Source organism: Micropterus salmoides, unplaced genomic scaffold (genome assembly GCF_014851395.1).
Source record: "Micropterus salmoides isolate LMB-PRFRI ecotype aquatic unplaced genomic scaffold, ASM1485139v1 Ms_hic_scaffold_15, whole genome shotgun sequence".
NCBI lineage: Eukaryota > Metazoa > Chordata > Actinopteri > Centrarchiformes > Centrarchidae > Micropterus > Micropterus salmoides.
The window spans coordinates 22,925,179-22,940,785 of NW_024040596.1; the positions used below are offsets into that span (position 1 = coordinate 22,925,179).

At 38.0% G+C, this 15,607-nt stretch overlaps 1 protein-coding gene across 1 annotated transcript in view; it reads left to right on the forward strand.

The window, feature by feature from the left end:
* Positions 1-15,607, forward strand: part of pdia5 (protein disulfide isomerase family A, member 5) — a 57,647-nt gene that overhangs the window by 4,205 nt on the left and 37,835 nt on the right. Inside the window, exons 2-3 of the mRNA XM_038721087.1 lie at positions 5,414-5,540; positions 11,244-11,331. Coding sequence (XP_038577015.1) covers positions 5,414-5,540; positions 11,244-11,331 — 215 coding nt within the window. The remainder of the gene's footprint in view (positions 1-5,413; positions 5,541-11,243; positions 11,332-15,607) is intronic.

Here is a 15,607-nt window from a genome sequence, read left to right on the forward strand (position 1 = left end):
ACATTTATGAGAATGGATTTTTTTTGAGAGGTCACACTTAGCACGTGCTAGTTGACATTTAAACTGTTGTCTCATTGTGACCACCATCAGAGAGAGTTGGCAGCTTTTGTGACATTTGAACAGAGCCCAGGTTTTGAGCACGGTTGCAACACTGTGGATTTAGAGTTTCCCAGTGTTTTCACATACTCTTATCATTACAATGTTTATAAAACACACACACACACGTTGTAGTTTTTCACATTACCCTCAGCAAGAAAAACAGTGGAACAAATATGCTCACTGAATGATGAAGTAGGCCTAAGCAAAGTAATCCTTCACATTTTTGTGAGTGATTTTGCTGTGTGCCATAAAATAATAATCACAAAATAACAATGGTTAAACAAGGCTTATAGCGAAGGGATTTGTACTGGGATTTACTCACTCCCACAACGTCAGGGTGAAGCCACTAACCAGCTGGAGGGGTGGGTATTGATTGATAGGAATATCTTTATCTTACCGGTCCCGTTCTTTATAAATACTCTTACCGGTTCTTTACGTACTAAAAAGTGTTTTTTATAATAATTTTAAAAAATGAATAAATTCAGAACAGGATTAGAATATATTTATATTATAAATATAACTAAATGTTGTTTCTAGAGCAACAACCGTAGTCACTACATAAACTCAGTAATATCTCACTGGAAACAAATGTAAAATGACAGTCTGTCAGAGGAGAGGACAGAGAAGCTTGTGTGAGCAAAAATGATAGCCAAATGTATGTATGTAAATGAACTCTCTGCAAAAGTACAGTATAGGTGAGTACAGATTTAAATATGTCTTGTTCACAGCTTCTCATATATTACTTTGGGAAGTGTAAAAATATTTTATGAGACCGGTGGGCAACAGTCTAGGCAGTTAATGGGAAACACTGGGATTGGACAGGGTCGTTTTTAATTACCTCCTTTGGTGTTGTGAGCCATACCAATTTATTAGCAGGCCAATATATGATAGGATATTGGCTTATCGCAGATTTATCAGTGTATACACCCAGTTTGTACACATAGCTAAAACTAAAGCAGTCAAATGCAGTAACCCTGCAATTGTGATCAGGACTCCTGCATGTTATCTCTGTATGTGTTCCTCTTTCTTATTTAGCATTCCTTAGTCTGATACCTGTGTAACTATGTGGAAAAATTAGTTTGCGTTTGTAACACCAAATCATGCTGCTCTCCTTGTGTCTCCTCTCCATTGATCTGCTTTGTACCAGTGAGGCTGTCCTCCTGTAGTGTGTGTGTGTGTGTGTGTGTGTTGTTGAGTAGGTAGTGATAATGGGCAAAGACAGTGTTGGGAAGGTACGGATGCAGCACCATTATAATGCCTCTCACAGTGATGGCAAGGTGAAGGATACCTCCAGAGTGATTGGTAGTCACTGGTGGGGTTTCTCTGGATCGGTCAACTGCCAGCTGAGACGGGAGGCAGAGTTCAGGGAAGCAAATGTGTTGTCCTCAAGTCAACAGGTATACTAAATCTAACTGAACAATATTCATGTGAGTAGTTCTATACATCTTAATTGTTTCAGTTATTTTGACAATGAAATTATTTGGAGATTATTTCCCAAGATTGAGACAGTGTGTACTGTTAGTTTTGGCTGGAACGATGTAAAATAAATCAAGGAATGTAGTTAAGCAATTGATTGAACAATTAACAGAGCATTGAATGATAAGACTTGCATTATATATTTACACATTTATTCTTTGTTTTGGTCTTTTCATTGGATTTGTTTTGCAATAAAAAGAAATATAGAATATTACCAGATATTACCTTCCTTTGATCAGTGACGCTGGCAAAAGCCTGTAAATAAACCACAAAAAAAACAGTCTAAAGTAGAAAGGGTTACTGATTAATCAAGTACTGGGCTCAGACTACTGCCTCTTACATATTGAGGATTTGTTTTCCCCATTTTGTGTCATTGGAAAATTAATTCCTTTTAAATTTTTTGACCGTTAATCTGACAATTTTAGGACATCACTTTGGGCTCTGTATCTTTTAATGGGCATTTGTCTTTTGTGTAGCCAAAATATACATACAAATTATCAATATATTGATCAATAGAAAATTAGTAGATAGATAATTAGTTACAACTGAGTGTAAAATATAAAAATTTAAGATCATGTGCTGCCTACACTAAATGTTGTAGCATGTTGTGTTGAATTTGAGGCAGGTTCGAATTCTGCTTGCTTACCCTTCAGGTCTTTATAATGGATCACAGTAGACTGGAGAGAGTGCATGATGGATTCAGTATCAGAAACCATGCACATATTCATGGATTTGGCATCCCACTTAGTGATGATAATGAGGGTCAGATATTAGAAATTCAAGGGATAAATAGATCACTGTGCCCTCATTGTTATACAAAAGCTGCGTGCATTTCACCCAGACGCTATCATCCTAGATTGCACTGTGAAAGTCAGTGTAGGTATTGGATGTGAGAATTAAAGTGCACCTTTTGTTTTTTGCGTTGTTATTTTTATGAAGAGGGCACAATAAACACTCTTTCCTTGAATCCATAGAAACAGACCATCATGACTGTACCAGTGAAAGACTGAATCCAGCAATATGCTAATTTATGAACGCATTGTACAGCCTCCACTCCATTTTGATCCATTAAATAGCATTGAATGTCAGGTTTTGAACAAATATTCACTAGTAACAAAAATGTACACTCTCTTAAACATAGTACAACAAATCAAAAAAACGTACATTTTCAAAAGATTTTATTGCACAAATTATTATGTATATGTCTTGGACTTTAAGTTATCATGTTGTCTCGCCTTGCTTGCATTTATCATTTTGCAGTTCATGTTGAAAGATTGCTGTTTATTGTACAAGGTGAGCATTCTCAGAAAAGAAGAGAGCACCATCACTTCATAGATAATTCAGGGCCCATGAAAGTAATTTACATTACCGTCACTATTTTTATTCATTTCATATTTGGAACTTCCACTCATCATATCATCCCAACGCAGTGTTTTCTATTTTAGCTGCCTGTGCATGTGCCTCATTGTAATACAACTCCAGCTTAAATCGACAGCAGTGCAGTAATGCTGCTTCTGAATGGGCCTGTCAATTATGATGCTCTGTGGGGAATCTGTCCCCAGCATAGTCTAGTTATTTCTGTTATTGCATGTCTGTCAAAGATGATGCATGCCTCAGTTGGTGGAAGAATCGCATCGTATCACAGCCATCAGCAGTGTTGGCTTGACAACAACATCACTTTTGTTCTCAGCTGCCTCGACTGTAGTTGTAGGTATCAGCCTGTGCATTTCATTGCTACAGGAAGTGCTTAGGAATGTGCCTGTTTGCACATTGATGTATCTAAGTAATCACCTGTTGTTGTTTTCCCATTTATGCATGACCAGTAGTTAACTCGCCATCTGTTTGAAACTGTATGCAATCCACAGTTGATGGCTCAAAACACTATGACTGTGACGGTAGAAGGCTCTTCTGTGAGCAGATCTTTATGTTAAAATAAATAATCCTGTGATGAAAATGTATTTTATTAAGGGAAGGACTACATGACCTTGCTTGGACTAACATTATCCAGTCACTTTGTTGGCCACCAAACCCGTATTCGTGGTCATTAAAAGCTGCTTTCACAGGATGGTATAATGTGAAAATTTGAACAAAAAAATTTCCTGGGGGGGGCGAGGGTTTTACAATCACGATGCCGGCTCAACGTCATGATGTCTGTCAGCCATTGCCGATGGACGATGGCATCGTCTATCAGCCCAACTCTAATTGATACTCAAAAACTTGTGTTCCTTTCGCATCCTCAGAGAAACTGACTGTTCTTGATATATCTAGTCCTAGAATAAGATCATGTTTACAATGTGATTGTGTATTGAAACAAAAAAATTATTTAGTTGATATTGGGATCCATCTTTCTGCTCCATACACCTCAGAAATTTTCTGTGCTGTAAAATATTTTACCACATAATATTTTTCTCTTCCCCCTCTTATATACTAAAGGCACCATCTAAGGCTGGAAAGCGACTGACACTTCAGCTTGTTATCATTTGTACCAGAAGTATAATTGTAGAAAATGTTTCAAGAGATTATGTAAAAATCCTTTTTCCATCATTTACTTTCTTCTAGATGCCATCCAGCATCACATTTCCTATCTCACTTGGATAAGTAAGATAGCCTTTCATCTCTTCCTAATCTTGCCCTCAGCTCCTCGTTCTCTTAACCACTGAATGCCCACCTATGCAGACAGGTGTCATCAAGCCAGCCTCTTATTAGCCCTTATCACCCTTCACAAAAAAAAGTTGTTAATCTTGCACTGACTTCAAGTTGAAAAAATAAAAACACATCTCCCCAGTTTAACCCCTTACCCCTCCAAAATAAAATGACAAAAATGCCCCCCCCCCTGAAAAGTCACTGATATATTCGTCCAAGTTGTCTGTTCATACATTCTGTCAAGTCCCTTTGGCTTCTGTATGTTAATTTTAAAATTTGCTGATTCACCCCAGAAGAGCATCCAGGTGGGAGTTAAAATTAAGAAAGCAGTCTTACGGGTGCTTGTTTTAATTACAGGTGATATCATGCATCAGACAGGATACGCTGAGTGAGCAGACGATGTTTGGTGTCTAATTTACTTCTCCTTATGCAGAAAGGAAGGGCTTTTTTAATGAACACTGATGGCACAGAGCCAATTAGAATTCATGGCTTTAACTGCATATGGCTTGAGTATAATCTGTCTGGTTTATTTTTTTTCTTTGTCTTTGATTAAAGTGCAAACCTCTCGATATAGACTTTGTTTCCCATATTAGGTGTTTCATACCATTAGCCCAACTACCAGTATTTGGAAAGTCGAAAGAGCCATTTAGACTAATGATGCAGATGTACCCACCTGTTGCTTACCTTTGGGCAATTTGGTCTCTGTTAGAGCTTTACCAGAATTGTGGCTAAACATAAAAAGGTTTTCCTGAGGAAGGCACCAGATTAAAGTTCAAAAGTAAATAGAAACAAGTCCTTGGGAGCATGAATGTGTGCATTTTAAGTTGAACTTTTGGACTTTTTAAATAAAAAAATCTGGTCAGTAGTATTTGCTGGGGTAACATTTCCTAAATAATAAACTCTAAAATTAGCATAACTTTGGTTTAAATGTGAAACTATGTGATCAATGTATAAAAGTAAAGTATATGAATCTATATGGCAGTTACCTTTGTCTATGCACTATACTATGGACACATTTGGCATGGTAACATAAAGAGGCTTAATAAAGAGCCCTGTCCCTAAACAAGACACTTAACCCTTTGTTGCTCCAGAGGCATCAACTTCATGACAAATTAATTACTCACTTGTTGCTATGTGTTGGCTATATCACAGAACTGATTTGTTAACAGTAGTTTGTATTTGTGTGTTTCACCAGGTGTGGCTGCTGCCAGTGCTGGAAGCAGTGAAGGTGTCTCCTCTCATTGAGAAAGTCAGCGACCACAAAGACTTTAAGAAGCTGCTCAGGACGAGAACCAACGTGCTGGTGCTCTACACCAAGACAGGTTAGAGAAGACTGACACTCACTCATCGTGTCTTTTTTGGATCAGACTGTAGATTTTACCAGAATAAACACCTGGTTAAAGAGACATTTCTCCCTTAGGCTGTGAGATTCCTCAATTCATCCTTAGCACTCCACCTTGTAAAATATGAAAATCTTCCCATTTGAATCATACGGGGGGGGGGGGGTGAGGACGTGTTGGGCAGTAACACTGTAATATTACTTTTCCCAGTAAAGAGTAATGTAACGGATTGCTATTGCTATTTCCTAAACAATATTATTACAGTTACTAATCCAAGTAACGCTGCGCTACTGAGCGCACCATCCCTGACGTGAATGCGCAACTGCGCGGCAGCTCACCGGACCTTTTGTAAATGTCAGCTGTTAGCCAAAATGCTAAAGGAAGACTGGAGAACAGGGAGAAAGTCCGGTATTTTCGACTGCTGTAAGTAACGTAATTGCCATTATTGTGTAACAGTCTAAGATGCAAAGAACATTGTCGTCCGTTGTAAACTATGTTCAGTTCAACTCAATTCAATTTTATTTATATAGCGCCAAATCACAACAACAGTGCTTTTCATAAAAGAGCAGGTCTAGACCATACTCTGTGATGTTAATGTGTACGACCAGTAAAAAGCTTTCAACAGCGAACAATTGCACATCTAGGCCTATACTTAAAGCATCAGCTAAAGCAACACACCACCGTGAAACTCCGTAAGAAACTCCGGCAGCTGCTACCTGTCATGCTTGGACTCGTCGGGAGAGAGTGGCGTTATATCACCCAGTAGTAAGCAGAGTAGTTAATATTACTTTTTGGAGTATATGCTAAGTAACTAGTAGGTAATAACTATATTATTTCTGTGTAACTTGCCTAACACTGAATTGACAATAAGGATCGGATAAATTGGGTATGTTTTGATTATTGTTTGTTATAGGCTATCTAACGTTAATGTTTACTTTAACATTGTTGTCGATTGATCAATCATGTAGCCTATATACACTTTTCTGTATGAATGGTTGCTTTTTAAGTCGTCCTTATGTTAAAGGTTTTGGCATGTTATAAATTAATTTCTTGTGAATGGTCGCTCTGCGCTCCTCGTCAACAGACAGGCAAACAAGCGCTCTGCTAGGTAACCATGGCAACGGCTTCTGTGTAACTGACGCAAACCCGTGAAACTGGCGCGGTCATTCTCGTCTCACGCACACGCCCGCTGTCAGAGTTAAAATGTCAAACTTTTTCCTACAGTTTATCAATAGACAGAGTGATCTGGCTGTTTGATAAGAGTTTCCTGAATAATATAACTGTTTCTTTAATAGTTAGGCCACTAGGTCTTACACAGGCGACAACCTTTGCTGCTGTCTCTTCATTCATTATAAATATATGATATATATTATATATTACAACAATAACAATAATTATTGTGATATAATTGTTTTCAATAACAAATAATATATAATAAATATTAAATAAATGTTTGATTTTATTCACTTGAATCATACATGACTTAATTTTTTTTTATCAAGATATTTATTTTGTTGAGGAAAAATGACTCGTGCATATTTGTTGACAAAGACTTTATCATAATGGTTTTAAAAGTTCTAACTCAGATTTGTAAAGCGATTCACTGTTTGGCATCAAGTGTTAACCATAAAGAAGAGTTTAAACAATTAACCGTCAGGTTTCTTCAACTTTCACTCAGAAGCAAAAATCAGCCTTTTAACTCGAAAGAAATAACGACTTGATGCTTATCGTGATAATGATCAATATCGAAAGATATGCAACTTTTTATCGTGATAACATTTTTGGCCATATGGTCCAGCCCCAACTTCATCTTGTTATACAGCCCTGTGTTGTTTAACAAGATGATAAAATGATAAATAAACCTACCTTGTTTTTGGGTGGGTGGGTAAGACATTATGCTCCTGTATGTGGTCTCATATGTAGCAGCATACATTTCTGGTTTAGCATTCATTGTTTCTTGCAAGGGAGGAGGCGGGGATGGCAGTCCTGCCAGACAAGCATAGTAATTGCTCATGGATAATGTTTGTATTATATCAATAGCTCTTAAACAGCTTCTCACTAAAGAGGTGGTCAGGGAGCGCTGGAAAACCAAATAACATTTGGTGTTTTGTATATCACAGATATTTGTATAGACATAGAGTATGTTAGCCGATATGTGAAACAACTACCCAAATACGAAAACAAATACCCCATTTAACTATACATTTAGTTATGTTATCCTTAGATCAAAATTGTCATTCTTTAATTTCATGAAGGTGTTATTTTAGTGTTGACATCATTAAGGACTTGTGCAAGTGAATAATTGTTGGGTTTTAACCCCATATAAATGGCTGGATAGTATTGGCTGCTGCATGCCTCCTATCAAAGAGACAAGTGTTCCACTTATTTACTATGTTGTAAGGTGGCAACATATTACAGGTAGACATACACTGTACATATTGATATATTTATGAAATAAACACAAAAAAATGGTAGATGAATGTCACAGCTCTTGAATGCCTACTATTTCTTCTGGAGGAGGCAACCAGTAATCATTAATTATCAATTACTGAAATTAATGTAGAATTCTCATACTGTAATAATGAAAATAAACATCCTCTCTAATTCAATGATAAATGTAAACTGTATCATACATTAGCTAGCGTCATGAATAGACAGGTATGCAATTAACAAACATAATTGGTGTAGCTGGTGACTATATACAACATAATCCACACCTCTCCATCTCCTGAGTGTGAAGAATTCACAATATTATAATTATTATTATAATTCACAATATAATATTCACACAATATCATTATATTATAATCAGGGAAGGTGAGTGTGAAAGTGACCAGTAAGCACCAATAAAGCCTTAAGTTGTGTTTAAAAAGACACCCAACAGCTATGGTCTTCTGAAGGAAAAAGTAATTTGTGACAATGGGGGATGATGCACAAAACGTGTATGACTAGAACATCTCTCACATTGTTGCTCCAACATCCTAACTTAGAGAGTTAAAACTAGTGTCAAGCTGAAGATGTAAGTTCAGTGTTTCCCACAGGATTTGATGGTGGGTGGGCCTTGAACCCTCTCACTGGGGGCCCCCTGTAAGAAAGTTTTGTACATTTTAAAGTTAAATGCATTAATTTGGTGCAGAATGAAGAGGCTATCTATGAAGAACTTGGTACGCTTATAAACAATGTTGTGCTCTAATAAACTATTTGATCATAAACCCATTGTATAGCTATAAATGGTGATGAAACAGCAACAAAAGTCAACAAATTTATTTAATGTTTTCCCAAAAACTCTGAATTAAGTACTACTCTGAAGTAATTTCTCTTTTTTTTACTTTGGTTGGACACATGTAATATGTTTTATTCTTTCTGTGAATATAATCCAATTAATCTTATTTCCATGCTATATAGACACCTTATTTTGAAAACTGGGCATTGTGTGTATCCTCACGCTAAATTCATTAAACCAGAGTCCGAACTTGATAAATAATGTTGTATGTGGTTCTTGTATCACATAAAATTAAGACTTCACAGCCTCTCTTCAGGTAGGACTCTCATACTGCAACACTTGTCTTTGTAAAGAGAGAAACTGGTCCGTTACAGTGGATTTATCATGAAGGCTTTAATACGTGTGCACTCCAAATGTAGGCGCAGCTAGCTTAATTGCCTTCTCACAAACGAGTGACAGAAACAGTCGTTAACGTAGTTACCTCAAAAGAAAAGTGGTTGTCTCAAGTCAGAGGCCAAAGTGTCTGAGCGTGTGAGCTTATAGGAGTGAGGAGCAGCACCCACAAAACATAACGCTAGAGGTCTGTAATGTTATTATGAGATGTAAAAATATTTTTCGGTTCATTTTGAAACTATGGTGGAGCAAATTAGACTATGGTGGGCCGCTATGGTCTCGTTAATTAATGGGAAACACTGAAGTTAATGTAAATTAAAATCACTGTTGTCACCCTCTGTAATAAGGAAGTAAAATTGTGCAGTGGCACTTTGCTTAAATCTTATATAATTAATTAAGAAACATTTTACCAAAGTATCTTAGGATTTATTAAGAATTAATGTTTTGTGCAGCTTCAGCCTGCAGCCTGCTTTAGGGATGATCGCAGTGGTCTGTCTCAGTAATGAACTTGGAAATACTTATCTTATAGAATTAGAGAGTAGCCGTTAATGGAAAATAGAACGCTTTATGCAGTCAAACAGAGTTATAAAGCCGCGTTTTCTTCCAACCATTAGGAAACCCCTAATGCACCCCAGTAGATTTAAATTCCCATTTTCATTTCCTTAATGCTGAGAAGGAGAGGAATGCACTCTGCAGGCTTGTAGAAGGAGCTGCTTGATATTGCTAATTTTTCGATTCAAAAGGCCGTCCTACCTCAGTAAGCAGCAGAGGACTCTCAGAGCCCCACAGCCAAAGATTTATTCATAATTCCATATCAACCTGTGTCAGGGCAGTGGATAAGGCTTCCACATATCGAGAAGTGGCTCTGATTGATCACTGGCTCAGCATCACATAGACATTCCTTCTTTAAAGACACCAAAGGTTCCCCTCCTCATGGAGGTTTAATGTCGCTCTTCACCAACCAGTTATTTCACCAGTTGTAGCCACATCACATTCCTTTCTCCTCTTACAGAGAGTATTGCCCTATTCCTTACTCCTCACAAGGCTGTAACCCATTGCAGTCAGTCACATCCCTGAGTTTTACTCTGATTATCTCCCATTAAACTTCAGCGATGAGCTTATTGCCAGCCAGGATCTGCTTTCCTCCTGCTCCATACATGGTAATAAACTGACACTGAATTACCAGAGGTTTTTTGTTTTTTTTATTTCACCAGCACGGTGCAAGGCGGGACCCTGGGGAGTCAAGGCAGTGCCCCCCTATCTAAATATAGCCTTGGCCTGGAGCGTTGAGAGGAATTGTTCTCTTTATGCAGTGAATAAAACACATTTGGTTTCAGGGGGAGTATAAAAATGATGTATTGCGTTAAACAAGGACTAGAATATTACACTTACAGCTTACTTTACTCGCAGGAATATGCTTTGCCTGCCATATCTGATGAAAATCAGTAATATTATTGTGCATGTTGTTGTAGCTGGTACAGTTTATTACACACTATATTCCTCTTTCCTAACACAGAAAGCAAACTGCACAGCTCAGCCATATTTTTTCACTGACATACTAGATTGTGTAAGTCTCCGGTGGTCAGGAACTCTCCATGTCGTCCTTAAATGAGCTCACACTTGATGTTCTTCATAGCTCAGAATATGGTACTAGGCAGCATTCAGCAGGTACAACCTAGTTTGCCAAAACATACCTGCTGTGTTCCCCCCCCGTTTAAAAAGTTGGTCTGCTTCAGCAGAGTCTTTGTGTCACCTTATAATCCTCCTATCCCCTGCTTAGTCACACTATTGTAAGGTGTTGAAAGCTGATGTAACTTAAACCACCTCTTAACCCATCCAGTGAAAGGTATTTGAAAACCCACTGCCATCATCTCTCTATCCCAAACTCAGTGATCTCTTTCTTCTGCACTTGGTGCTTTAGTAAGACACTGAGCTCCACTGTAACTCAACTCCTCTTCGCCGTGTTTGACATGACAGTGTCCTCTGTGTCTCGAAGGCTCTGGGTTTTCCTGAGCTATTGAACGGTTTTGGTAACAAGGCTGACCATGGTTTATTCTCTGTGTTTGTAGCTACATCAGGGGACTCCCACCTCAAACTGCTATCAGATGTGGCCCAGACAGTAAAGGGCCAGGGGACTATTGCCTGGGTCAACTGTGGGTAAGTAATAGGATGATTTTTAAGAAACACATTCTAGGACTTCTCCCTCCATCTCACCCATTGACTCCATGTCGCTTTCGACGTTACGGCCTCTTTTGTCCAAGGAATTTTCTGACAGCAGTTATAAAGGCGGAACAATTTACTCCTCCTAAGAATGTCTCTGCTGCCATCCATCTGCACAATTTATGGCTTTTCCACTGGGGGTATAAATGGCCTTGTTCCACTGGTTCTGTTGTATAGGCGCTATTTGACAAGAGGCCACTCGCTTATTAAAGCTATTGAAGCTTTGGGTCTCCTCATAACATTTCAGTTCTCCCTTTTTTGAGTTTGTTTAAGATTTATCCAAAAATTGCACTTGCTTAATGCTACGTGGCTTATCTCTGCCCTATAATTGTGAAGCCAGAGGATGATGCTTCATGTCGTTCTTTGCTAGAGTTTCTGAATGTTTCAGCTTCTCTTGTTTGAATTTGGCTTAATGCCTCAGATCAAGAGGGATTTGCCTGTCCCTGATTAGTGGTATCATTCATGTATGTAGTGCTGAAATGACTAGTCAGTCAATCTATTAGTCTGTTCCAGTGCTGGGTGTCGTTTGAAACGTTTTGGTACCACTACAGTACAATTGTGGTACCAACAACAAAACAATGCTGTTTTCAATACCTTCTGCTTTGAGGAATCTAAGCGTGTTTTACTACAAAAATCTTTCTTCATTTAACATTAGAAACAGATTTTATAATTTGTAAATGATGTCTAAACTCAAGAAGCCCAACCACAACACAGTCAAAATAAAATCCAAAAATTTGGCAAAATAATTTAAATCAGGAGTAAAACAAAACAAGTAATTTGAAAATGTCACCTTGAACTTAAGGAAATTGCAATGGTAATATTTTCTGACTTTATTTAGACCAAACCATTAATTTGATAAAGAAAGTATTAGTTAGTTGCAGCTCTCACTGACACAGTTAACAACACAAAGTATGTTACTGACACCATTTGGTTGGTAACAAAATCGTATTGAGGTTTAATACCTAGCCTTATTCAGTGGACAGAAAATAATAATCAGCAAGTTTTTTTCAGTTTTATGTCATTGTAAATCCGAAATTTGAGATATGGACCGTTGTGTGGACAAAACAAGCAATTTGAAGGCGTCGCCTTCAGCTCTAGGATATCATGATTGGTATATTTTGATGCTCTTATGACATTTTATTGACAAAATAAACAATTAATCAATCAATCAATATATTTATACATATTTATTTGATTAATTTCATATACTCCAAAACCCTTTCCCCTAAAAGGCAGAACAGTATATCTGTCATCTGTCTTTCCGGAGCACATCTATCTCCAGCTCACATTTAAAAGTGTTTACATTAAGCAAATGCTACATACTCCCAAGACAGCATTAAGAATTGTTTTCTCTAAGCACAGCTTGCTTTGCTCCCCTGTGATCTTGACTTTGGCTTGTTGTTCTTTCTTCCCTTCCTAGTTTTCAGTTCCACTTTATTTAATTATTTTTATACCTGTCAACCCATCAACGGCATGAACCGTCGTCTTCACCAGGGAGGAAAGAATGTATCATACAACAGGAAACTGTGAGGAAGTCAGTAACTCCCCTTTGACGCCTAGTGCTCATTGCAGCATTCACAATCTCTCTCAAGCTTATCCGGGATCAAAGACCAGGCGGACAGAAAGGAAGAGAAACTAAAGTCAAAACAGTCTGAAGGAATTGTAGGAGCTGTTGGTGTCCACATTTCTCTTCAAAGACACTCCATGATATGTTCTTTTTTTTACTGTTTACTTTTTGACTCAGTTACTCTTTTTTTTGTCTGGGAGAGCATGGTATATACTCTCTCGTCCTTCTCCAATAACTCCAGCATGCTAGCATGTGCTAATGCTAAGCAGATATTTATACTGGGCCAGATTCCTGCTAGGGGAGCTAGAGCGAGCCGGGTTCATCACTGCAGGACACATGGATCCGGTGCCAGGCTCTGTAGCGAAGCATTGTGCTATTTGGCATATTTCTCCACCATCACAAATGGGCCAGTTCCAAATAGAAGCTCCAGCTGTGAACTGATGGTGGACGGAGGGAGAGCGAGAGTAGAGCGCATATCACAGCGTGAGAACGGTCAGTCCTGCCAAGGAAGAGGGCCACCAAGGCCAAAATGACACACTTTGAACAGATGACAGCGACCTGAGTGTTGGCCAACTGGGACCCACCAGAGGGATGGATGATCTCATACAGGAAGGGAGTACAGGACTATGGTTCCCTGCTCCCTTTCTTCTTGAAATTTCAACCAGCCATGAAACGTGGTACGAACACGGTCTTATCTTTATCAATGGGAATAGCAGAGCACAAACAAGTACTCCACGGATTAGGATTTGTGTTTTGAAGAGTAGTAATTAAATGGCATGGTGGGCTTCATCCTCTTTCCATGACAAATCCATTATTAATCCTTTACAAAAGAGACTCTGTTGACTTTGGCACAAAAAAAAGTCATGTAGCCAACTTTAAAAAATTATTTTATTTCTCGTATTTTAAAGGTGCACGTCGCTCAACCACCTCTTTGTCAAGAATTTTTGGTTGGGTAAGTCCAACCAAATAAAATGTCTCAAAAGTAGAAGAAAAGGTAAACTCTCACTTTTCAGGCCGCAAAAATCTTTGACATTTTTTATTGGTAAAGGGGGTCACAATTTTTTTTATTGGACATGATAAACAAGTCATTACTGAGATCTGCGAACACAAGGACATTGTTCCCCTGGGACAAGAAACTCAATCTCTCAGACAGTCCAACAGGTTATAAACAAATCAACAGTTTAGCCATATGATCTACCACTTTATTTGAGAGCACCCCAAATGAACGTCAAAGTGTGATCATGATCTGTAAACTGTGATGGATGTTAACAACAGACTGTTCGGGTTTTACTGTTTACTGTATTGATGCTATGATGCATTTTCCACGTTCCGTGTTTGGCTAACATGGAGATTTGTTAGAAACCTGTATGATCATCTGGCTGCTTTTTATCTCTGTTCCCTGGTGTGGACAGTGTTATTGTAACCGAGAGCAACAATGGGCAAAGTTTCGACAACAAGACCAGGGTTCTGATAAATAATACTAATACTATTTATATTTAAGTTATCGTTCAACTTTAGCCGTTTGTATTTCTATGGTCAAATAAGTAAAATATCCTAGAATCTACTGCATCTGACAAATAATCACAGCACTACTACTACTTTTGTTATGAATAATGCGTTCTCCACCATAATTTCACTGTGTTCCTTGAACATTGTGTCTTATCCTAACCCCTAACAATACATGCTTGAACAAGTTTTTTTTTTGTTGTTTTCTTTTGGCATTGATTGTGCCGTTACAGTTCATCTCCTCACCTCATTTCATTTGTTTCTCAACCAGGTTATAACTCATATTTATAGCTCATCAGCCCTCTCCCCCTGCTCAGCCTCCACTCATGTCTTCTTAACATGACATGACCTTCTACTCACTGCAGTGCTGGAGCTTTTGGTGCTGACGCATCGACTGACATTTGTCTTCTTCCAAATATGTTTGGCCAACATGGAGATTTGTTTGAAACCTGTCTGATCATCCGTCTGCTTTTTAATGCTATTCCCTGGTGTGTACAGTGTTATTATAACCGAGAGTAACAATGGCCAAAGTTAAAATAAAAAACAGGACCAGTCTCCATTACTTAATAATACTTATATAAGTGAAAGTTAACATTCAACTTTAGCAGTTTGTGTTTCTATGGTCAACAGTAAACTCTCATAGAATCTACTGCATCTGACAGATCATCGTGAATGAAGAACAATAGACAATTTAATAAAAGCTGTGATAATGGTTAAATTTATGATTTTTAATGAATAGCTGTTCGCTTGTCAAAAATATTACGTTTCCTTTACAAGTTGTAATGTAGGTCTGTTGTAGGGTAAGTGTAAGATGTCATTTATAGGAAAATTATAATGTAATTTAAACAGCACCAGATCAGACTGTGTGTCAGTAGATACTAGCAGAAAAACATGACCAGGTCATGGCTTCTGATTGGCCAGGCTGCCTTTGATGTTGATTAAACCATCACATTTTCCCAGGATTCAAGGCTTGTTTTGAACAACAAACAGTCCAAAACCCAAAGATCTTTAATTTACAATGATATAGGAGCTGGAAACCGCAAAGGATGGCGCATTTCATGTTAAATTACTTTAAAGAGAAGTGAGTTTTTGTCAAGTGACCATGACATTCAAGTATAGGTCAAGGATGTCTGCATTAAA